The 23,969-nt window shown below is 36.3% G+C and overlaps 1 protein-coding gene and 1 pseudogene across 6 annotated transcripts in view; both read right to left on the bottom strand.

The window, feature by feature from the left end:
• TAOK1 (TAO kinase 1) overlaps window positions 1–23,969 on the bottom strand; it is a 148,937-nt gene that overhangs the window by 51,748 nt on the left and 73,220 nt on the right. For 5 of the 6 annotated variants that reach the window (XM_027130502.1, XM_027130503.1, XM_027130505.1 and 2 more), the window contains 6 exons: window positions 15,246–15,317; window positions 12,300–12,401; window positions 10,608–10,653; window positions 9,949–10,045; window positions 7,822–7,935; window positions 5,091–5,182 (listed from right to left, as the gene is read on the bottom strand). In XM_027130502.1, the coding sequence (XP_026986303.1) occupies window positions 5,091–5,182; window positions 7,822–7,935; window positions 9,949–10,045; window positions 10,608–10,653; window positions 12,300–12,401; window positions 15,246–15,317 (523 nt within the window). Of the gene's footprint in view, window positions 1–5,090; window positions 5,183–7,821; window positions 7,936–9,948; window positions 10,046–10,607; window positions 10,654–12,299; window positions 12,402–15,245; window positions 15,318–23,969 lie in introns of those variants that run through there. The other variant, XM_027130507.1, reaches the window with a different exon arrangement.
• LOC113632848 (lysine-rich coiled-coil protein 1-like) lies at window positions 630–3,018 on the bottom strand (annotated as a pseudogene).

Here is a 23,969-nt window from a genome sequence, read left to right as displayed (position 1 = left end):
TTTTATCCATTTAGTCATTCCATTTCTTTTGATTGGAGAATTTAGTTCACTTACAATTAAAGTAATTATTGATAAATATATGTACTCATTGCCATTTTGTTAATCGGTTTCTGGCTGTTTCATAATTCCTTTGTTCCTTTCTTCTCCTCTCACTCTCTTCCTTTGTGAATTGATGACTATCTTTAGTGTTAAGTTTGGATTCCTTTCTCTATATCTTTTGTGTATCTACTAGAGGTTTTGCTTTGTGATTGATATGAAGCTTACAAAATATATAAAACAACATATTTATAATAGCCTATTTTAAGTTGATAACAACTTAAGTTTAAAAAAAGCTCTACACAGGGCTTCCCTGGTGGCGCAGTGGTTGAGAGTCCGCCTGCCGATGCAGGGGACGCGGGTTCGTGCCCCGCTCCGGGAAGATCCCACATGCCGCGGAGCGGCTGGGCCCATGAGCCATGGCTGCTGAGCCTGCGAGTCCGGAGCCTGTGCTCCGCGACGGGAGAGGCCACAACAGTGAGAGGCCCACGTACCGCAAAAAAAAAAAAAAAAAAAAAAAAAGCTCTACATTTTTACTCCCCACCACCATGTTTTATCTTTTGTTTGTTGGTTTTGATTTATGTACTTTTTTGTAGAAATTAGAACTTTATTATATTATAAACATTTCCAGAATATAAACTCATTTTGTATCAAGACTTTTTGAAACGTTTAAAACTGTATGTAACTTAAGCTTATTATATAATGTATGTCATTTTCCACTTTCCAATCTAGAAAATAGACTGCAAGTTAGATCTAATGAAGAAAAAAAAAAATCAATGTAAGCTGCTTCACAGAGAAAACTAATGAATATAAAAACACCCACCCCAAACTAACACCCAATCAAGAAATAGATTCTATAAAGCCTATTAATCCTCCAATTTAAAATAAATGACCTCCCAAGGGAAAAATACTTCCACCATCATAGCAATTTGATGAATAAAAGCAGAGCCACCCTCATTAAGGGAAATTACATTATGTATAAGAAAAATGTAGTAATGATTTTAGGAGCAGAAAAGTAATTTCCATTTTGGAGAGCAAGCACACTAAATGTTTTCTGTTCACTTAGCCTTTGTACCTGTTCACATGAAAAGAGCGATATGAACATAAACATCATAAAACCAAGCTCCTTAACTATTTCTTCAGTTTAACCTCAGGAGAACCAATGCAAGAGCTTCAAAATCCAAGGGCAGACTGGTCCCAAAGCATCTCCTCTTCTGTCCTTTCTTTCCCTTGTTCCTTTTTCTCTTTTCTACGCTTATGTTCCTCTTTCTTAGAGGCTACACCTCAGCTTTTTTTCTCCTTTCGGTTCTTAAGCTTTTCTGTACTGACTCTGACTGTTTCCACCTCTGTTTCTTTGGATGCTCTTGTGTTTGTCTAAATCTATTTCCTCATAAGCTTTCTTCCTCTTATGCTTGGACCACTCCTCCTCTGGTTTTTCCTGGCCTTCCTCTGGGTATCTTTCTCTCTTCTGATGTATCTGTTTATAAGTAGCTTGGCACTGTTTTCTGAGGAGAGGTGCCTGTAAACTCCAGATCGTACACTGTATGAGCCACAGTTTTACTCTTGTTGACTAAAGTTCAGGGATACTGGTTTTCCTGAGAAACAGTCCCTGGTGAATTGACAGTAGTTCAGGGAGTCCAGTCTCAGCCTGCTGTCATGAGCTGGCAGTCACTGAGGTAACCGCTTCTCCACTGCTTGTGAAATATTGCACGGTCTGCGGTAGGTCTGGACGGGTTCATAAGGGAGTCTTTGATCAAACATTCTACACCTGGGTCTAGAATTAACCTCTTATTTGTATCCACAGGTTTCCAAATAATCCTCTCTCACCTTTCTGAAACAAGTCTTTGGCTCTAAGCCTCTGGCTTTCTGCACTTTGATATAATCTTCAAGTTCATCTTGAAAAGAGTCAGATGTCTTCCTTGAATACTTCATTAGGTTGACAAAGGATTCTGCTTATCAGGTTGAGAACTTGGTGGAAAAATTTGATCATATTCACCCATTAATTGCTTCAGTTTTTTAGCACGAACTTTCCCCAAATAGTGAGACTGTGCAACAACTGAGGAGCTAAAAACCATGATGTAGAGATTAAAAAATCTATTTTTGTCCAATACTTCACTCCCATTCACCTCATAATGTGAAATCCATTGTGATTCAAATTATGGCACTATTCCTTATAAGCCTTTTATAAAAGGTATCTGTAAAAAGTTCATTCTTTGCTCATTCAATGTGGTATCTTCTCTGAGGCAGGGGTGGCCATCTACAACTACCATCTCCCTCTCCGCCAATGCCAGCTGGTGGATAGGCCAAGGTGGACGAGGCGGAGAGGCAGGGACAACCGCTGCCTCTGCCGCCACCAAGCAAGCGTGGTGGGAGCAGGAGGTGGAGACCGGACTTCCTGAGAGGAAGTCACCACCACCACCAGTGGCTGAATGGACAGCACCACCACAAGGCCGCCATAGCTGCAAGGTGCACCACTGATGTATGTTTTTGATGTCACAGTTTACATCTTTCTATCCTGTGCACACATTAACAAATTACTGTAGTTATATTTATTTTGATTTATTTTCCTTTTACTCCTTTTAAAGTTCTGAAATTTTACATCCTCAATATATACTTTTATAATCAGAAAAAAGTGGTAAATTTATTTTTATAAACACGATTGTACAATCATTCCTGAAAACAACAAACCAGGGATCTTTTCCATCAGATTAACTGTAATCAAACATATAAACTCACCTGTGAAAAATCCTGCACTTTAAGATTTCTTGGTCATAGGACATAACCAAGCTATGAGAAAACAGTTTGCTTTAATTCACTATCTTTAACTATTTTAAAGTAAAAGCATGTAACAGATTTAGTTCCCAAGACTACAAATCTAATTTGCATGCCTATAGACCTGTACTGTCTAACAGGGTACCCCCTAGCCACATGTGACTATTTATATGTAAACTTATTGAAATGAAATACAATTTTAAGGGACTTCCCTGGTGGTCCAGTGGTTAAGACTCGGAGCTCCCAATGCAGGGGGCCCGGGTTTGATCCCTGGTCAGGGAACTAGTTCCTGCATGCCAGAACTAAAAGATCCTGCATGCCACAACTAAAGATACCGCATGCCACAACTAAAGATTCCACATGCCGCAACGAAGATCCCACACGTGGAAACAAGGAGCCTGCATGCCACAACTAAGACCCAGCACAACCAACTAAATAAATAAATATTTAAAAAAAAAAGAAAAATACAATTTTAAGTTCAGTTCCTCAGTTACATTAGCCACATTTCAAGTGCTCAAAAGGCATGGAGACACAGAACATTTCTACCAATGCAGAGTTTTATTTGCTTGTGCTCCTCTAGACCTTTCCCTTGGAACCCAAAGCAGGCTTAAAATATAGTTCCTGAACTTAGAACAACTTCATAATTCAAAACATTTGTAAGTAAAATTTTTAAAAGTGATTATGAAAGACTATTTATAAAAGTTGAAGATGCCAAATGTATGCCTAAAACTCTAAGAATTTCTTTAAGACATCTCACTCATTTGAAATTATCCAAAGGCAGTCACATCTTCTGAAGTTGCTTTATTATATAAGCATAAAAACTCTCACTGTGAAGTAATTCTATCTTGTGAACTACAATAAAAAGAAGCTAGAAAAGTCTGGAAAAAAGAAACCATTTCACAGAAACTGCAGAGTTTAGAGAGGTTTCTTTCCGAGCAGTACAATTAGCCAATGAATACTTTCTAATCAGATAAATACTAAAATATATCAATGATATCTAACAGGACCATTAATGCAATTTCGCTATCACCAAGGGGCACATATATGCATCAGCCAGCACAAGAGTGTAAAAATAACCCATGGGCAGAATATATTAACCAGCTTTTTTACATTTATACCCAGGTTTCTTAAGAAAGTAATTAGGATCTACCAGTAGGAAGAAGAATCCAGAGAAAAAGAATTTAAGACACTTAAGGATACTTTCAAATGGAAGAAACATTTTGCAAACCTCAAACTGCGATGAAGAGATCAGAGGAGAATGGCATTATGGTAATCGCCAAATCTCTATTTACTGCTGTTATCAAACTTTAAAATAAATATGATTTGTCAAAATTACACATGGATTTTTTTTTTTTTTGCAGTACACAGGCCTCTCACTGTTCTGGCCTCTCCCGTTGCGGAGCACAGGCTCCAGAGGCGCAGGCTCAGCAGCCATGGCTCACGGGCCCAGCCGCTCCGCGGCATGTGGGATCTTCCCAGACCGGGGCACAAACCCGTGTCGCCTGCATTGGCAGGCGGACTCTCAACCACTGCGCCACCAGGGAAGCCCTACACATGGATTTTTACTTTAATGTGTTGTTTTCAATTCTTGGTCACTCCTAGAATGGTTCAATTAAATATTCTTGTTTTTAAATAAAGTTTAATGGAATGCTCTTATAAGAAGGAAAAAAGAAAAGGATATTGGGCTTGTGGGGGGAAGCCTGGGGAATCAAGAGCAAGAGGATGGCCATCACCTTCAGTTACAGTGACAGTTCAATTACCCACCTGGCTCACTTACATTGGGAATGTTAGTGAAGTTATGGTGGTCCGCTGCTTTAAGCATAGTTCAATTTATGGGCAACAGAATATGTGCATAAAATTAAACTACTACAACATGTATGCAGCCTGACAGCTAATTCTTAAATCTAACTCAAAGTAGTAAGTATCCTAGGTAAAGGTAAGTAACTCATAAATGCTTCAGAGACCATCTATAGATGGTAAATCTACTAATCACATACATATTCCAAGTGTTTAACAAATACTCATTAATAATAAGACATAGATACCTCAAATTTAATTAATACTATAGTGGAAATTATTTTAGACCTAATTTAACAGAGCAAATACAATATACCTAAGCTAATATATATAAAAATTACCAGATAACCAAAATGAAAACTATGTAATAAACATATTGCTCCCCTTAGCAACCAACATAAAAAATAAAAAGCTGTAATTTGGTATAGAAATTGAGGTAAAACTTTGATCAAAATTTACTACATAGTAATAAAGAACATGCTTACCTAGTTCAATACACGTTATACCAAGAGACCATACATCTACTTTTCCATCATACTGTCCTTCATCCATGGCTAAAATTACTTCTGGGGCCATCCTAAAAAATAAAATGTCATTTAAATTAAAGTTAAAAAAATGTATACTATTCTTTTAAAATGTAATGACTATCTACATGGAGAACACCTGGTGTGAATTCCAGGCAATATATCTGGACATTAAGAATTTTTATAATATGAAATAAATGTATTACAGGTTGTGAGGTAAATATTTACCTTTGCATATACAGTGTGAGACTCATTCTCACCATGTGTCATGATCATATAACAGCATCCTAAAGGAAGGATGCCCTAGAGGAGGGCTGTATTCTGCATCCGTTCAAGTCTGCAAATTCTAATACTGTATAGCCTTTAGGCCAGTGATTCTCAAACATTTTGGTCTCAGGATTCCATCTAATTTTTGCTTGAAAGATGTAATTTTACCATTGGCATTGAATACCATCAGTTGTTTCCCTTGAAATGACAAACTCACTCCATTTATTTCAGGAAGTACCTATCACAATATCCAACGCTGAATAAGCATAGCTTGTCAGCCTTTCTTTCAAATTAGAATAGTGTCCCATGATAAAAGTGGTTAGGGCAGCTCACAACTAAAACAATCACAAAATTATCAACTTTATAACCAACCAACGATGGTGTCTTGGTGATAAAATGAAACACAGGACTTCCCTGGCAGTCCAGTGGTTAAGACTCCACGCTTCCATTCATTGCAGCGGGGGTGGCAGGTTCGATCCCTGGTCGGGGAGATCCCACATGCCACTTGGCGCAGCCAAAAAAACACAAAAACCAAAACAAAAACCCCCCAAAAAAGCCTACAAAAAACGAAACACTAATTCACGTCTTCAACTAGAGTCTGTGGTTCTTGATGATACTTTACCTTATACTTCATATGTATTTGGTATTAAGCACAGATAGGTACTTATAACAGTTGCTGACGGCTTCAATAAGATTATTACCAGGTATCCCTGTGTGTGTGTTTGTGTGTGCGTGCACATGTGCATTTGTGTAAAGACATATAAATATGAACCTAGTTCCTCTGTTCCAAGTACACTATATACAAATTAACCAATATGTTTACTTTATTGTAAACTTTCAATTGTCAATGTGTTCTTTAAGATGCTGAAGGAAGTTTGAGAAATTATCAAGAAAAGTTAAACAAGTAATTTGTTTTTTTATTGCAGAACTTTTGAGGGCCTTTTTAATATCTAATATTCATCATTAATATCTAAAGAGGGGAAGTACTGAGAAATATTATACACTCACAGAACCCTTTTTTATGGGGGGGACTCTATCTAAACTAGGGTTTTACATAGAAATTTTTGGTCATCTAGAGCAGTGGTCTTCAAATTTTTTATTCATTTATTTACCTTCAATGAATTTATAAAAACTGTGTATCCCTTGCACACTTTTGAGTTGATATGTAAATCTTATAAATTTAATAGCTGCAAAGGATATAATGCACAGTGTATGTATGTATATTGTGTACGTGCTTTAAAGATATTAAAAACTTGGAGCTGCAGAATTAGTTCATTCAATTTATTAAAAACACTGCCCTATAATCTAGTTAGCAAAATCAGTCTTCATGGTCATATCAATCAGTCAAATCAGAATCACCTTCTGCCAGAAAAAAGTCTGAATTCAATGCAAATAACATGTTTATGTGTCCCCACGACAACCATGTCAGTTATGAATTCTGCACTAGAAAAAAAGGAGAGAAGGAAGATAATTGGGGAGAAAGAAAAAGCAAAGGGTAAAAGGAATGGAAGGCAGATGACTGGAAAGGTACAAGGACCTGCCAAGAGTTTTGTCCTGACTCTTCAATATCTGACAGATGCTACATCTTCTCAAATTGTTCCTCTGGTGTTACTTTGAGGCTTTTACACCACAGAGCAATGCATCACTGTAATATTCAGGGTGGGTTAGAAGCCTTTCTTTTATGAGGCAGGAGAAGGGAGATTTGAAAGGCAGGTGAGAAAGATGACGTAGTGGGCCTAAGACACAGCTCTCAGCATACATAGAAAAAGAGGATACATTTGAAAGTTGAAGATCTGGAAAATTATTCCCTTCAAACTTGCTGACATTAATAATGAATTATTCATGGATAAAATTAGATGATGTCTAGAATGTTTCAAAATAACTGAGGGGAGAGGAACAAAGGGAGAGGTGAGTGCATAGGGCAGGACTAGCCATGGGGATAAAGTTGCTGGGCTGAATGAATGATACGTAGGGTTCATTATACTTTTGTCTAGTGTTATATTTGAAATTCTCCATAATAAAAAATAAAAACAAAAAACCCCAGAGAACTCCAAGTCCACTACCAGTCTTTAGGTACTCCTAGTCTGAAGATCAATGATATATAGTAAATATAAATCTAAAGAAAACACACACATTTCCACTTAGCATTTCTATCTTTTCCCCACTTGAATTTTTATTGAATGTTTTCACTCCCACACCCAATATATGATGCAGATAATCACAGGAAGGAAACTGTAGGGGGGACAAATTTTAAAAATGGGGGATGTAAGGGGAGCACTCCAAATCTATATTTGAAACTAACTGTAATGCTTAAAGTTAAAATGTCCAAAATAACATAGTATTTTCAGGAGAAAGACATCTTAAAGACGCACAACCACACACAATATCAACTATGAAGATCAAATGCAGATAAGATTATTCTTACCAATATGGCGTTCCCACAAAAGAATTGGCAGGAGATGCCATGGAAGCGGATCCAAAGTCAGCAAGTTTCACCTGGCCTGGCTCTGTCAGAAGGATATTTCCTGCTTTGATATCTCTGGGTTTAAGGAACACAGAAAATTATTTCTCTTTCCTTCACTGGGTTGTGTAAAAAAATGATAAAAATCAAATAAAAATTTGTAAAACAGAGAAGGAGAAATCAAAATAATTAAGTCCTAGGATAATCTCTCAATTGGGATGAGAATTAAGATCCAAATTAGCATACAAAAAATACAGAATTCATATATAGTAACAATTTTGTAAAAGAGAAGGCAAAATAGCAGTAAAAACAAGACAGAAAATCAGGTAATTAAAGTGTATAGTCTTCATTTGAGGTCCTGTTTATTGGTACAAATAATGGTTTTAAAAATTAAATTTAAATAGCAGACCACTCCTTCATAATTTTAAGATTTCTGAGTAACCTACTTAATGTAAAAAAAAAAAAAAAAAAAAGAATTTCATGCCCCCAATTTTTAAAAAAGGATTATTCATATCATTTCCACCCTCAGGATATGAAATGAAAACAAACATATGGATAATGTAATATCCATGATCCCAGAAAGTTATGGATATTTATAAAATGGGACTGTATGTCCAACGGGCACCATAACATACACTTAACCTTTCAAAAACAGAAAAACTAAGCTTCCGAGCACTTGTCAATTCTTACTATTGTAATGGACATAATACTAAATTAATCTATTTTCCTTCCATTTGTTTTTTAAAAATGAAGAGCTATTTTAGGGAATTCCCTGGCAGCGCTTTTACTGCCTTGGGCCTGGGTTCAATCCTTGGTAAGGAAACTAAGATCCCACAAGCTGTGCGGTGCGAAGACCTTAGGTTATAATTCTAAATCTTCTATTCACTTACTTACTAGTATGTAAATTTCTCTTGGACCTTACAATCCTAATCTTAAAAAAAAAAAAATCACATTAACTCACAATTGACTCTACTATATAGTTTAACATGTATTGCTTGATTCACATATATAATCAAAAAATGTTAATTTCCTTCTAAAACAGGTAAAACCAATACCAATGCTAAAAATGCATTATGGAATGGCTTAATTTTACTATTCATTATCAAGGATCATCAAGGATTAATACTCAAAGCATAAAAAGTATTAAGTATCATTTATTTATCCCTATCATGGAATAAATCTGGCATTATCAGTTACCAGGAAGACAAGATCTAGGTTTAGTTCTAGTCTAAATCCACCTGGCTTTGTAAACTTTGGGAAATTAGTCACAAATTGGGGCATCAGTTTCTTCACTGGTAAAATGAAAAAAGTAAGACTATATAATCCCTAATGTCTTTTCCATTCCCCAAATTAAATGATTCTACAATTAATTTCAATTAAATGTGCACAAATCTATAAAGTGCACATACAGGCATACCTAAGAGATACTACAGGTTTGATTCCAGACTACCCTAACAAACAGAATACACAATAAAGCAAGTCATATGAATCTGTTGGTTTCTCAGTGCATATAAAAGTTATGTTTATACTGTAGGCTACTAAGTGTGCAGTAGCATTATCTCTAAAAAAACATTGTATATACCTTAATTTTAAAATATTTTACTGCCAATAAATGGCAAAACAATCATAATGGTAACATCAAAGATCAATGATCACAGATCACCATAACAAATAAAATGATGAAAAAGTTTGAAATACTGTGAGAATTACCAAAATGTGACAGAAACACAAAGTGAGCAAATGCTGTTGGAAAAATGGCACCTAGAGTCCTGCTTGACACAGGGTTGCCACAAACCTTAAATTTGTAAAAAAACGAGGTATCTGTGAAGTGCAATAAAGCAAAGCATAACAAAATGAGGTATGCCTGAACTTCGGAAAATCCAGCAACATGTGTAGACAAAGATAAAAATTATCCTAAACAAAGAGATCAAGTGTACTAGTATGTACTTTTAAACATGGACAATCTAAAACACCTCAGTTTATAAGAAATGGTTTTATTTGGCTATAACCAACAAAACTTTCAGGGTTAATAAGTGAATAATGTAACAAGCCATTTGCTTGTTAATATATAATAATTTTCAAAGTGCTTACCTATGGATCATGGTATGAGAATGTAAGTAGGCTAATCCCTGGAGAGCACCATGTGTAATTGCTGCTATTTCCACTTCTTGTAATGGCTTTTTGTGAACTTAAAATAAGAAAGTTATTTGAAAATATTTTTATAAAGAACATTTTTGTTTAAAAATACATACCTAATATATAGGGCAATTTTTAAAAACTAACATTTAGCAAGACGGGATTTCCTTCCAAAGATAAGAAAATAATGCTATTGAACTTTTCAACTAGTATACAGTTGTGCCTAGCTGTTAAAGTATATAGTCCACAGCCAATTTTCCTCTAAGCTAACAACATTAAGCAATTATTTGGTGATTACAAAAACAAAAGTAATAAAAGTTCTCCCTTTATTCTAATATCTTCATTCTGAACAGAAGGAACAGATGGAGCTGAATGACAAAGATTCCAAAAAAACTTGAGTCAAAATGAGAGAAAAATCCCTTTTTTTTTTAAATCCCTTTTTTTATGCTATTACATTACATTTAATGAGGATAGTGCATACTATGCAGAGAATATAGAAAGGTTAAGATTTTTATTCTTTCTGGAAAATTTGTACATTACTTAAGAAACCTCTTATTGAATTCTCATTTTATTTTGCTAATACTATTTTTTCTTAATGATTAAAGGGAACCTACCTTCTAGTAAATCTGAAGCAGATCCTAAACAATATTCCATTACAAGCTACATGGGAAGAAAAATTATATAAGTATTAAAATATATTATTAAAAAGATTCTACTTGAGATAAAATAAATTCACCAAGGAGATCAAGAAGACAGTTTGAAGTAAAACAAACCCTAGTCACCATTTACCTTAAAAAATGAGTATTTACGTATCTAGTAATATATTAAGTGCATATGTAAAGTTAAGCTAATGATACATTAATCTTTTACAATACCAACATATAATCATTTGTATAAGATGTGTATTTCATATATAACTACTACTAAAATTATAAAGGAACATACACATTCTGTTACTATTAATCTATAGTACTAAAGCAATACTTTAGTAATCGCTAGGAAGCAAAAAACTGTCCTTTGGAACTATATATACAAAGCTTAGGTTATAGTTAAAGCAAACACAGAGCACCTTCTATGTGCCAGATATTTTATATATATTAAAGCTAATTAAGGGACTTCCCTGGTGGCACAGTGGTTGGGACTCCACGCTCCCAATGCAGGGGGCCCGGGTTCGATCTCTGGTCAGGGAACTAGATCCCACATGCATGCAGCAGCTAAGAGTTCGCATGCCACAACTAAGGAGCCTGCCAGCCACAACTGAGGAGCCAGTGAGCCACAACTAAGGAGCCCACCTGCCGAAACTAAGACCCAGTGCAACCAAATAAATATTTAAAAAAAAACGAATTAAATCCTCACAACCACCTTATGAGGTAGGCCCTATTACTATCCTTATTTTACAAATGGAGAAACATGAGAGACAGAGAGGTAATCTCCCCAATGTCACTGCTTTTTCTTTAACCACAGCCTTGTATTTAGGAGTACTGCCATCACCACCAAAATTAAACTGGATAAAAATGCACCAAACATTACAAATCTAGGTTCAGGATACTAAAATGATAATTAGCTGTGACTTATTAATTATTCAAAATAAGGGATCATTCCCATTTAAAGAAAATTTAGCCTCTCTCTTAAAAGATACAGTTATGCCCACAATGCTACAGTATTACTACCGTGTCACCTCAGCAGTAACAATGGGGCAATATTAATCACCACTTCTTGTAACAAAGTGTCTCAATTCTCTAGCATTAGTATTATTCAGCCAAGGAATCATAATCAGTTCAAATTTCACCAGGACTCAGCAGGACTTCACCAAGATCTTTGTGGTTAAATAGATTACAATATGTTTATGTCAAAGATAGGCTACCTTTCATCCTCAAGTAACAGGATTGCTTTCACAATGTTTGATAAACCATTTGAAGAATGATACTACTAAAAAATGTCAGAGAACATTTTACCATGTACCATGTAATATATTATTAAAAAGATTCTACTTGAGATGAAATAAATTCACCAAGGAGATCAAGCAGAGTGTTTGAAGTAAAACAAACCCTAGTCACCATTTACCTTAAAAAATGAGTACAAGAAATGTACATAAAGGTCAGCTAAATCTCTGCAGTAAACTCACAAATCATACATTCCCTCTCCTGCCTAGGAGCTCTAGGAAAAGCTGCTCTCCCTCTCAGAATGAACTAACATTTCAAGGTGTTTCTCCATGGCCTTACACAACCATTTTGAGACATTCTTGAAATAATTAACTCTAAACAGAAACCAACTAAAATTACAGCAAGGAGGAAGCATATACCTACCCATGCTGTGTGCTCACGTAAATAGCAGCCTTTGTATTCTATACTGTTGGGATGTTTTATTCTTTGTAGAAACTTGACTTCCTTAATAATATCCTGCCATTTCTATGGGGAGGAAAAAAACGAATAAAGGAAAAAATTATGAACAGCTGCTTTTCCTGAGAAAGTTATATAAGAAAAAAGTTATCAGATTAAGAAGGGTTATTGAGAACATTAAATTTCATTTGTAATATGTAAATATATAAATAATAAATTAAAAAGTTATGTTCATATAGTTTATAACTCAATTACATAATTTATAAAATTGTTTCATTCAAGGTAGGACAAATTTTAGTTTGGTAAAACTTATCATCAGTGAGTCTTATTAAAATTTTATAACCACACACCAAACATGCTGATGAAAACTATATACCATATTTAGTGATTTTTCTTCAAAAGTTCATCTTCCCTTCTTATTTGCAGCTTTTTCATGTATAATTTACATACCATAAAGTTCATCTATTGTGTTTTGGGTTATGTGTTCTACCAAACGTTAAGGTTTTGTTTGCGTTTTAAATTCAAACGAAGATTTAAACCCGTAAGTGCACACTTCCTAAAATAAAATGCTAGAGAACAATTAGTTATTATATGGGAAAGTTCACAGAAAAAAAAACAAACAGTATGAAAACATTTCCCTACATATTTTACTAAGAGCATTCCTCAATGACACCTACCAGGAAATACAGATAAACCTTCAGCCATAAGCTACTCCATGACAACCTTAGACACTTAGGCCATGTCCTAAACATAGTTACTCTTAAGAAGCAACCAGAGAACTCTAAAAATACTGTTTACTGGGTCTACACCCAGAGACTCTAGAGGCTTAGCAGCTGTGGGGTGAGAATGAGGAATCTATTTTTTGTTCTTGTTTTCGTTTTTTCAACCTTTACCACTGACTTGGGCCAGATTTCTAAAAGCAGGGAAACTGGCATAATAGGAAACTTTAAAAAACGTTTTGTACTAGAATGTAAGATCATACATCGCCGATGTTATTTCACAAGCCCTCAACAAAATACAGCAAAATATGTTCACAGTGTTTTATATAAAATGTGTAAGATATAAGATGCTAAACTGAGAAAATGTTTCATGGCCTTTAAATTTCAAGTCTGAATGATATTTGAAACTTTCAAAACAAAACAAAACCCTGCAATTTTCAATTGAAAAAAATTTCATGAAAGACGTTAATATTAGATGTGAAAAGATGATGCCCTAAATGAAACTTTTTGTTCTAGGTGTGACTAATCAAACAGACTCCAACACAGTACAAGTTTGCCTATGAAAGCTTAGTTCAGAAGTTGTGCTACAGAATAGAATATAAATGAGAGTAATCCTGTAAGAAACTGAGTTTTTTAGGTATCAAAATGATGGAACAGTGATACAATCATAATAGTGTTATCATACTCATAGTATGATCATTACAAAAACAAGATTTATCATAAAATAAAGAGATTCCAAAAAAGTAGAAAACCAAACTCTTTAAAAACTAAAGACTGATCCAGCGATTCCAACTCTGGGCATATACCTAAAGTACTGAGACTAAGGACTCAAAAAAATATTTGTGTAACCCATATTTACAGTAGCATTATTCACAATAACCAAGAGGCAGTAGGAACCTAAGCATCCATTGACAGATGAATGGACGGATAAATAAAATGTAGTGTTTTACACACACACACACACACACACACACACACACACACACTAGCTTTAAAAAGGACAGAAATTTTGACACATACCACAACATGGATGAACTCTGAGGACATTATGTAAAGTGAAATAATCCAGTCACAAAAGGACAAATACTGCATGATTTCACTTACATCAGATACTTGAAGTAGTCAACTTCATAGAGACAGAAAATAGAAGAGTGATATCCAGGGGGTGAGGGGAGGAGGGAGTGGGGAGTTATTGTTTAATGGGTAAAGAACTGCAGTGTTTCAAGATGAAAAGAGTTCTGGAGATGAATGGTGGTGATGGATGCAAAACAATGTGAATGTCCTTAAAGCCACTGAAGTACATACTAGAAAATGGTTATGATGGTAAATTTGTTATGTGTATTTTACAATTAAAAATAATTACATTGAAAAATTAAAGACTGACAGATCCTAGTTTTTAAAAGTAGACTATATTTCATAAAATAAATTTATGCAATTAAAACAAAATAAATATACTAAAAAGCACTACTCACAATATTAGTGAACTAAAGTATACTCAGTGTAGTATCAATAATTGTATTTTTTTTATTTTTCAGACTAGATATATATTGTCTGCTGATTAAAGTTTGCTTAAATCAGCCCTTAAAGTCTGAATCATTAAAAAAATTACATCCAATATAATTTACTGTTAAATGCATCTTATTCTAGTTTACTCTTTTAGAAACTGATAAGCCTTCTATGATAAAGATAAAGTAATGTATTATACCACAGTTAAAAAATTAAAAGCAGGGGGACAGGTAGGCTTTTGGAATGCCAGTAATATGCTGTTTATGGCTCTAGGTACAAGTTAAAAAGGTACACTCAGTTTGTGAAAGAAAATACACTGAGATATATTCTTAATATTCATATACTTTTAGGTATGCTACGCTTTTTTGAAAAAATTCCCAGCTACCCTCAATTAAAAACAGTATGTCGGGCTTCCCTGGTGGCGCAGTGGTTGGGAGTCCGCCTGCCGGTGCAGGGGACATGGGTTTGTGCCCCAGTCCGGGAGGATCCCACATGCCGCGGAGCGGCTGGGCCTGTGGGCCATGGCCACTGGGCCTGCGCGTCCGGAGCCTGTGCTCCGCAGCGGGAGAGGCTGCAGCAGTAAGAGGCCCGCGTACCGCAAAAAAACAAAACAAAACAAAAAACAAAAAAAAACAAAACAGTATGTCTTTTTCTAACATGCCAAGAAGAATATAAATATTTCACCTACCTCAGTGGACTGCTTTCCACTATAAGACATTTTCTTGATAGCCACCACTTCATTGGTGCGCACATCTCGTGCCTAAAAAAACAAAGAAAGAACTATTGTAAAAATTAACAGATTAAATCTGGGCAATAATTTCTTTGAGAATAAAAGCATTTATGAGCTACCATGTCAAAAGGAACATCGAAACTGCCTTTAAAGAACATTAAAAACAAAAGAACCCAATAACCATATAGTGAAACTTATCAAATCATCCAGAAACTGGTACTTTGGAAAGAAATATAAAGCAGGGTTTATCTTTGAGAGATCTAGTTAAGAGGAAAAAACAGAAATTTGAATAGTACTATAACAGAGAGACAAAACAAGACTAGTATATGTACAAGCCTACGCTAATCAATTTTGAAATCTCAATGAAACGGACAATTTTCTGGAAGGAATAAATTACTAAAACTGATCTAAAGAAGAAAATGTAAGAAAAACAAACAATGGTGGCAGACTGAAAAGAACACCAATGAATTGTCTTTAAAATACTCTTGAGTGGGGATTTCCCTGGCAGTCCAGTGGTCAGGACCCCGGCTTTCACTGCCGAGGGCACGGGTTCGATCCCTGGTCAGGGAACTAAGATTCCGCAAGCAGCCAAAAAGCAAAACAAAACATAGGGACTTCCCCAGTGGTCCAGTGGCTCCGAGCTCCCAGTGCAGGGGGCCTGGGTTCGATCCTTGGTCAGGGAACTAGATCCCATGTGCTGCAACTAAGAGTTCGCATGCTGCAACTAAAGATCTTGCATGCCACAACTAAAGATCCCACATGCTGCAATGCCGATCCCACACACAGCAACAAAGATCTCACTTGCCACACGAAGACCCAACTCAAACCAATAAACAAATATTAAACAAACAAACAAACAAATATAAAATACTCTTCAGTGGTGGGCTTCCCTGGTGGTGCAGTGGTTGAGAGTCCGCCTGCCGATGCAGGGGACACAGGTTCGTGCCCCGGTCCGGAAAGATCCCACATGCCGCGAGGCGGCTAGGCCCATGAGCCATGGCCGCTGAGCCTGCACGTCCAGAGCCTGTGCTCCGCAATGGGAGAGGCCACAACAGTGAGAGGCCCGCGTACCAAAAAAACAAAACAAAACAACAACAACAAAACAACTACTCTTCAGTGGAAAATAGTTTTACCAGGTGAACTTTTCAGGATGTAAGGGGGGAAAAAAAGGAAAGTTAGCCCATTAATTTTAAGAAGGCAGTATAACCCAATAACTAAAACCTCACAAACAGCACAAAATAGAAAGTTAGGTATCAATTTCACTTGTAAATATAGACAAGAAAACTCTAAATAAAATTTTTAAAATATTATAGAGCATTAAAATAATTTTTCATTTGGATAAAATACACAAATATATACAGTTTTTCATTTGGATAAACTTACAGAAATGCAAAAGATTCTAATACTAGAAAAAAACATTTCATAATTTACCACAATTTGTAAAAGTTAAAGGGGGAACAAACAAATAATACACACACACACACACATATTTATAAATGCTCAATAAATCCTGAAAATGCAGAAGTGCCCAACTCTAAATGTATTCAATTGCAAAGAAGGCCAAACTCTTAGGAAACAAATTAGAAAGGTAATTCTTTAACATGATAAATCACCTCTATTGTAAACTACTGCTAATCAGGCTTAAGAATGCTAAAATGCTATCACAATTATTACTTAACATTGTTGAGGTAATTCTGAAAAAAGGTAATAAAAATGTAACAGAAACACGACAGTTAACTAGAAAAGCTAAACTTCCATGTGTTAAAAAAATGATTATATATTAAGAAGGCACATGAGACTAGCTGCAAAATATTTTAAATGGGTTCACTAAAAGTATCAGAACCACCTCAAATCATCTGTTGGAAGAACTCATCTTCAATTCAGATTTTTAATGAGTTCCCAAAGATAAAATGTTCTAAATTAGATTATGGTGATGGCTGCAAAACTCATATTTACTGACAATCGTTGAAATGTAGGCATTAAATTGGTGAACTTATGGTATGTAATTTATACTTTAAAACTTGTTAAAAAAAAGACAGCACATATGTGAATTTTATCTCAACAGAGTGGCTTGGGGAAAAAAAAAAAAAGGCACTCAGTTAAGTGGGCCCTGGGAAACTTAATCACATTCCAATTTCAATTACCGGTGTACTGGTTAGGAAACTGGCACCACTTATTGTAATGGGTGAAGCGGATCTATCCACAGACATCCTGCTTGAATATAAATTTATTTTTCCAAAATGTTCTCTGCTTATCTATCTACGAACCTCTTTATTTTAATCATGTCTAAACAGCTATACTGCGCTCTTTTATAAGAGCTGAGATATAATTTACATGCCATACAATACACCCATTTTAATGTGTACAATTCAGTGGCATTTAGAACATTCACAGATATATGCAACCATCATTATAATTTTACAACTTTCATCACCTCAAAAAGAAACTCCAAATTGTTCATTTAGAAATGGTCAAACGGTAAATTTTATGTGTATTTTATAATAAAATTCTTTTCTTCATTAAAAAAAAAAAAACCCATTCGGCCCTAAGCAACAACTAATCTACTTTTCCATGTCTCTAGAGATATGACCATTCTGGACATTTCATATAAATGGAACTATGTAATATGTGGTCTTTTGTGACTGGCTTTTTTCAAGATTCATGACTAATGATATTATCTTTTCATGTGCTCCTTAGCCATTTGTACATCTTTCTTTGAGAAATGTCAATTCAGATGCTTTTCCCATTTTTAAATTGGGTTGTCTTTTGATTGAGTTATAAGAGTTCTTTACATATTCTAGGCACAAGTCCCTTATTAGATATATGATTTACAAAATTTTTTCTCCTATTCTGTAGGTTGTCTTTTCACTACTTTGAAGCACAGAAATTTTTATTTTTGATTAAGGTCAATTTATTTTTTTCTTTTATTGCTCATGCTTTTGGTGTCACATCTGAGAATGCTCTGCCAAAACTAAAGACATGCAGATTTACCGCTATGTTTTCTTCTAAGAGTTTTATAGTTTTAACTGTGACATTGAGGTTTTGATCCATTTTGAGTTAATTTTTCTATAGTTTCTATAGTATGAGGTAAGGACCTAATTCCACTGTTTTACATTAAACAGCTACACTTTTAATTAGCCTAAGACAAAGCTTAATTTAAAAGCGGGTATACTAAATGCAATGAAGTATACTGGGTTAGATTCTAGAACAGAGAAGAGACAGCAGAAAAACTGGTAAAATTTAGTACACAGAATATAGTACATAGTTTAGTTACTAGTATCCTATCAATGTTGATTTCTTAGTTTTGATAAATGTACCATGATTACGTAACATATTAACATTAGGGGAACTAGATGAAGATTATAGGGGAAAACACTGTACTAACTGTGAAATCTGCAAATCTAATATTATTTTAAAATACTAAATTAAACTAAAATTTGACTATTAAAATCCAAATGTACTAGTAATGATGATTAAAATTAAATGACCAAGTTAAAAGGAGATACGACTTTTGCTTATTCATGTTTTTAAAAAGCAAAAAGTAAAAATACTTAATGTTCACAAACATGTTTTTCCCTCCCTTCAGGATCACATATTGTGCTTACTTAGTCTTCTCTAATCTAGAACAATTCCATAACCCCTCTTTATCTTTCATGATACTGACAGTTTTGAAGAATACACAGTGGTATTTTAGAGAATGTAACTAAATTTGTACTTGTCTGACATTTCTTCAAGATTAGATTCTGATTATACACCTCTGGCAAGAATACTATAAGAGTGATATTGTGTCCTTCCCAGGGTATCATATCTGGAGGTATACAATGTGTCCACTCCTCATTGGTGTTACCAATTTTCATCACCCACTAAAGGTGCTGTCTGTGTTTTTCCAATGTGTATAGTTAAAGTTACTGTTTCCTACCTTGTATCTAACAATCTGTGGAGAGATACTTTAAAACCATGTAAACATCCTGCTCATCAAAATTTTCCCTTAGATTTAGCAAACATTAAAGATAATAGCCCAAAACAATCTTCACTATGACAATTACAAAATGCTCATTTCCTCCCCCCACCTCTACCATTCCGTTCACATTTATCAGTCAGGCATTCTATTATAAGGAAAACACCCCCCTTTTCATCCATCCATCCATCATCTATCATGGAAATTATGAAGTCCTATTTTATTAAATGGGTTATAATCCATTACTATCTTTATATACTGATGTTCAAATTGTTCCAGATTTGGCCAGTGGGAGCCCCTCTAAGCTGGCTCCAATGTCTTTTTGACAGGCCCCATTTTTTTTTTCTTTCTTTAAAGCACTTTTTAACTTTCTGGCACAAGGTCTTCTAAGGCTTATCATTTATGTTCCCTGCCCACTGCAACAAAATGAGACATTCCTCCAATAAGTTCTTGTTCCTTTTAGTTAGGAATTAAATTCGAGATCTGAGTGCTAAGTGTGCTCATTACTACTGGGTGTCATTACAAATAGAATCTTGCAGCAGACAGAGCTAGGAGATGCACACACACATATATGAGATATAATTATTTCATATTAACACTGTTAATTCCTATCCAATCAAACCCACAGGGTTCTTCCTTACCTTCCCCACTTCCATATTTCTTTCCATATTTTCACAGTTAGGATCCTGACCCCAAACAACATCAACATTATTCATTACTCAATCCTTCTTTTTTTTTTTTTTTGGTCACACCACGTGGCTTGCAGGACCTTAGTTCCCCCACCAGGGATTGAGCCCCGGCCACTGCAGTGAAAACGCCCAGTCCTAACCGCTGGACCACCAAGGAATTCCCACTTAATCCTTTAACATATAGTTTCAGATCCGTCACACCCATACAAATACGAAACAAGTCTATTAAGAAGGGTTCAAGATTTGCCTACAGTTTCCCTCTCCCAACCAGACTGAGAGTATACAGTTAAAATACTACGTACAAAAGTTACTCCTATTAGTTCTATTTTTCCCTTCAATGTGGTTATGTCTGAAATACAGTTGGGTTCACTGTTCCTGTTTGCCTTTGATGTCAGTGACAACCTTCCCCCCATACATATTAATTTTAATTTTTAAGTATATAAAGTATTTATTATCCAAAGAGGTATATTCAAACAAGAATCATTCCATCCTCTATCTCTTCATATCCATTCCTACAACTATCACCATTTTATATGTTGAACTTGGTTGTATAATTTCATCAAACTATATATTTAATATCTGGATATTTATTATATATGAATTAAATTAAATAAAATCAATTTTAAAAATTCCTACCAGCATATTGAATGGCTATTTTTCAGGGATTTTCTCAGTGGGGTTCTTTTATTGGGCCCATTTCTAAGATTCTATGTATATTTTTCCTTTTCTCTATATTTCTCTATATTAGTGTATTTGGAGAGGAAAGGTATAAGCATAAATTCAGACAAAACTGTAATATAGAAAAAGGGTTGTTTCTAAAATATCAATATCCTGGGTCCCTCTTCTCTAGTTTGTGTCCAATCCAGAAATTAAACAAACGTGAGCAACATCAAACACACACATACACATGTGTACACAAAATTCTACAACTTATATACCTAAATGTTAATAGTAGCTGTCCGTGGGTAGTGAAATTATAGATGGAGTTTTTATTATTTTTGTCTCCAATTTATAATTGGGGTATAAACCAAAAGCTCAAATTGTTAAGAATTTGAACCATATATTCTCAAGGGAAATAACATTTTATTATTAATAAATTACTAAATTTATTAATTAATAAATTGTAGTTTCATTCCTAAGGTGCCGATAAAAAAAGACTAAACCCATAATACTGCCAAAATATTAAACATCTGTACAATACTTACTGTTTGAGGGGGAAAAAACAATTTTTATACAAAGAAGAAATCAATGAGTGGAGTTTTCCACTATAGATTAAGAAAGGAATACTTAGAGATGTTTTATGACTTTAGAATAGTATATCGCTGGCTCAATCTTAAAGTTACAGTCTTTAAAATAATAAAATATATTCCTTTAACTACCAATTTTATTTCCTAGAAATTTTAATTTCTGAAGTGTATATTATCTTTCTGAAGTAAAAAAAAAAAAAAAAAAGAGTCAACTTACATCCTCCCCACTTTTTGGGAAAAAGTCCCTTTCTGGTTACTAGTGAGTTAAAAAAACTTTTTATCTTTGAAAAGACTTAGGGAAACGCTGCAAATATAGTACAGAGAGTTACCATATACCTTTCACACAGCTTTTGCCTAATGTTAATATCTTGCATAATAAAATTATCAAAACTAAGAAATTAACACTGGTAAAATTATTAACTACTAACCCCAACCACTATGCCACCAGGGAAGCCCGATTTTTCCATTTTAATTAATAAATATCTTTGGGGCTATACTTGAGATTATGCATATATCCTGTTTCATCTCAAACTTTAACCTACTAATTTTAGCATCTACTAGTGGATCTTGGCTGCAACAATTATTTCCCTTAGTTCTTCTACATTTAATAAAAGGAATTTTTATTCTTTATAAATATGTGTATATCTGTGTGTGTGTGTGCGCATGAGAGAGAGAGAGAGAGAGAGAGAGAGAGAGAGAGAGAGAGGTGTGCGCATGAGAGAGAGAGAGAGAGAGAGGGAGAGAGAGAGAGAGGAGTTCCTACTGATACCTCCAATTCCAATCCAACATACAACAGGGTTGTTTCTAGCCTTCCTCATTTCCTTACTCCTAACTTCTTTCTTGGACATTAAGAAAACCGCTTCTCGAGATAAAGATGGCAGAAGAGAAGGACGTGGAGCACACCTCCTCCCACAAATACATCAAAAATACATCTATAGGGCTTCCCTGGTGGCTCAGGGGTTGGGGGTCCGCCTGCCGATGCGGGGGGCACGGCTTCGTGCCCCGGTCCGGGAGGATCCTGCGTGCCGCACAGCGGCTGGGCCCGTGAGCCATGGCCGCTGGGCCTGCGCGTTCGGAGCCTGTGCTCCGCAGCAGGAGGGGCCGCAGCGGTGAGAGGCCCGCATACCGCCAAAAAAACCCAAAAAACATCTTCATGTGGAAGAATTCTCACAGAATACCTACTGAACGCTGGCAGAATATCTAATACAACTAAAACTGCAAGAAAGAGCACCACGTAACAGAGTCGAATGAAGAAAAAAAAAAAAAAAAAAAGGAATCAGGATGGGACCTGTGCCCCTGGGAGGGAGCTATGAAAGAGGAAGGTTCCCTCAGTCTGGGAACCCCCTTCACTGGTTGGGAGATCAGCTGGGACAGATACGGAGCTTCACAGGCTCAGAGGAGAGTGCAGCAACCAGACTGTGGGAGGCAGAACAGAGAGAAACCAGCACAGATGGTCCTGGACACCTCGCTGCACTTCCCAGCCCGAGATGCACATCTGCTGGTGCGTGCAGGGGCTGAGTGCTGCAACTTGGGCTTCAGTGGACAGACCTGGGGAAAGGGCTGGGGATGGCTGTGTGGAGACAGACGGAAGGAGCTGGAGGGTGCTCTGGGCTGCAACTGGGGGTGTGCGCAGGATAGAGCCTGGGGCCACAATAGAAGCCACATAGTTAAACACACATGTAAAGGGAGGGACGGGGCCCCACCATAGCAGCCTCATTCTCCACGAGCTCACCTGAGCTCACAGTCAATGTGGCTCCACCTCTACCACCTCTGTGCTGGTGGGTTGTCCCCATGCAGAAGTGGGGCTGAAATCTGAGCCTACCCTCAGGGGCTGTGAGACTGGTGGATTTACATGGCTACTGGCAGCTTTGTAAGCTCTGTGCCTGCCGGACATCCCAGTGGATTACTGTTGCTTCCAAGGCTGGGGTGGTCCTGTGTTAGTAGCTACAGGCTTTGCGGACACAGGCATGCAGAGGCAGGGCCAGGACCTGGGCTGATTCTGTAGCCCCCATGGAACGTCCAGGTGCCTGACTTCAGTAGATGTGTCCTACTGGCTTTGTGAGCACAGAGCCTGAGGGATATCCAGGCTGACTGCCTGCATTCCCTTGACTGAGGCAAGGCTGAAGGTAGTGCCAACAACAGTGTACTTTGTGAGTGCACATAACGTGGCAGGCAACACCACAGAGTGCAGTTCCTGGTGGACAGCTCCTGTAGAGGAATACTCAGTGGCTCCTCTCCCAGCGGAGGTGCTCCAGTACCACCTACCTCACATCACAGCTCAGAAACCGATCTAGGGGCTTCTATTACAACAACTGAGGAGCAGACCTTACCCCCGAAAGGGCTGTGACAATTACAGAGCAAATAGGAGGCCCCACTCAACATCCAGTGCAGGCTATCTGCTCACTACACCACCAATCACACCTCCTATCAAGAGGATAAAAGCCACTACACACTGAAGAAAGACATGGCAGGAACCCATATTAAAAACAGTCCTCGCACCAAAAATATCAGACTCACACAGGCTACACAAGGATGCTCCCACAAAAACAGCCCTTCAAGACCACAGTAGATAAGGGTTTCTCTTAAATGCACAGAGTCAGAGAAATATAAGTAAAATAAAGAAGCAGAGGAACCACTCCCAATTAAAAGAACAAGAAAAATCTCCTGAAAGAACAAGCAATGAAACAGACCTCTCGAGACTTCCCTGATGGCACAATGGTTAAGAATCTGCCTGTCAATGCAGGGGACATGGGTTCGAGCCCTGGTCCAGGAAGACCCCACACGACGC

Source organism: Aethalodelphis obliquidens, unplaced genomic scaffold, assembly GCF_003676395.1.
Source record: "Aethalodelphis obliquidens isolate GAN/ISIS:26980383/991018 unplaced genomic scaffold, ASM367639v1 scaffold38, whole genome shotgun sequence".
In the NCBI taxonomy this organism is placed as follows: domain Eukaryota; kingdom Metazoa; phylum Chordata; class Mammalia; order Artiodactyla; family Delphinidae; genus Aethalodelphis; species Aethalodelphis obliquidens.
Note: the sequence above shows the minus strand (reverse complement) of the source record. Positions and strands in the feature narration are given on the sequence as shown.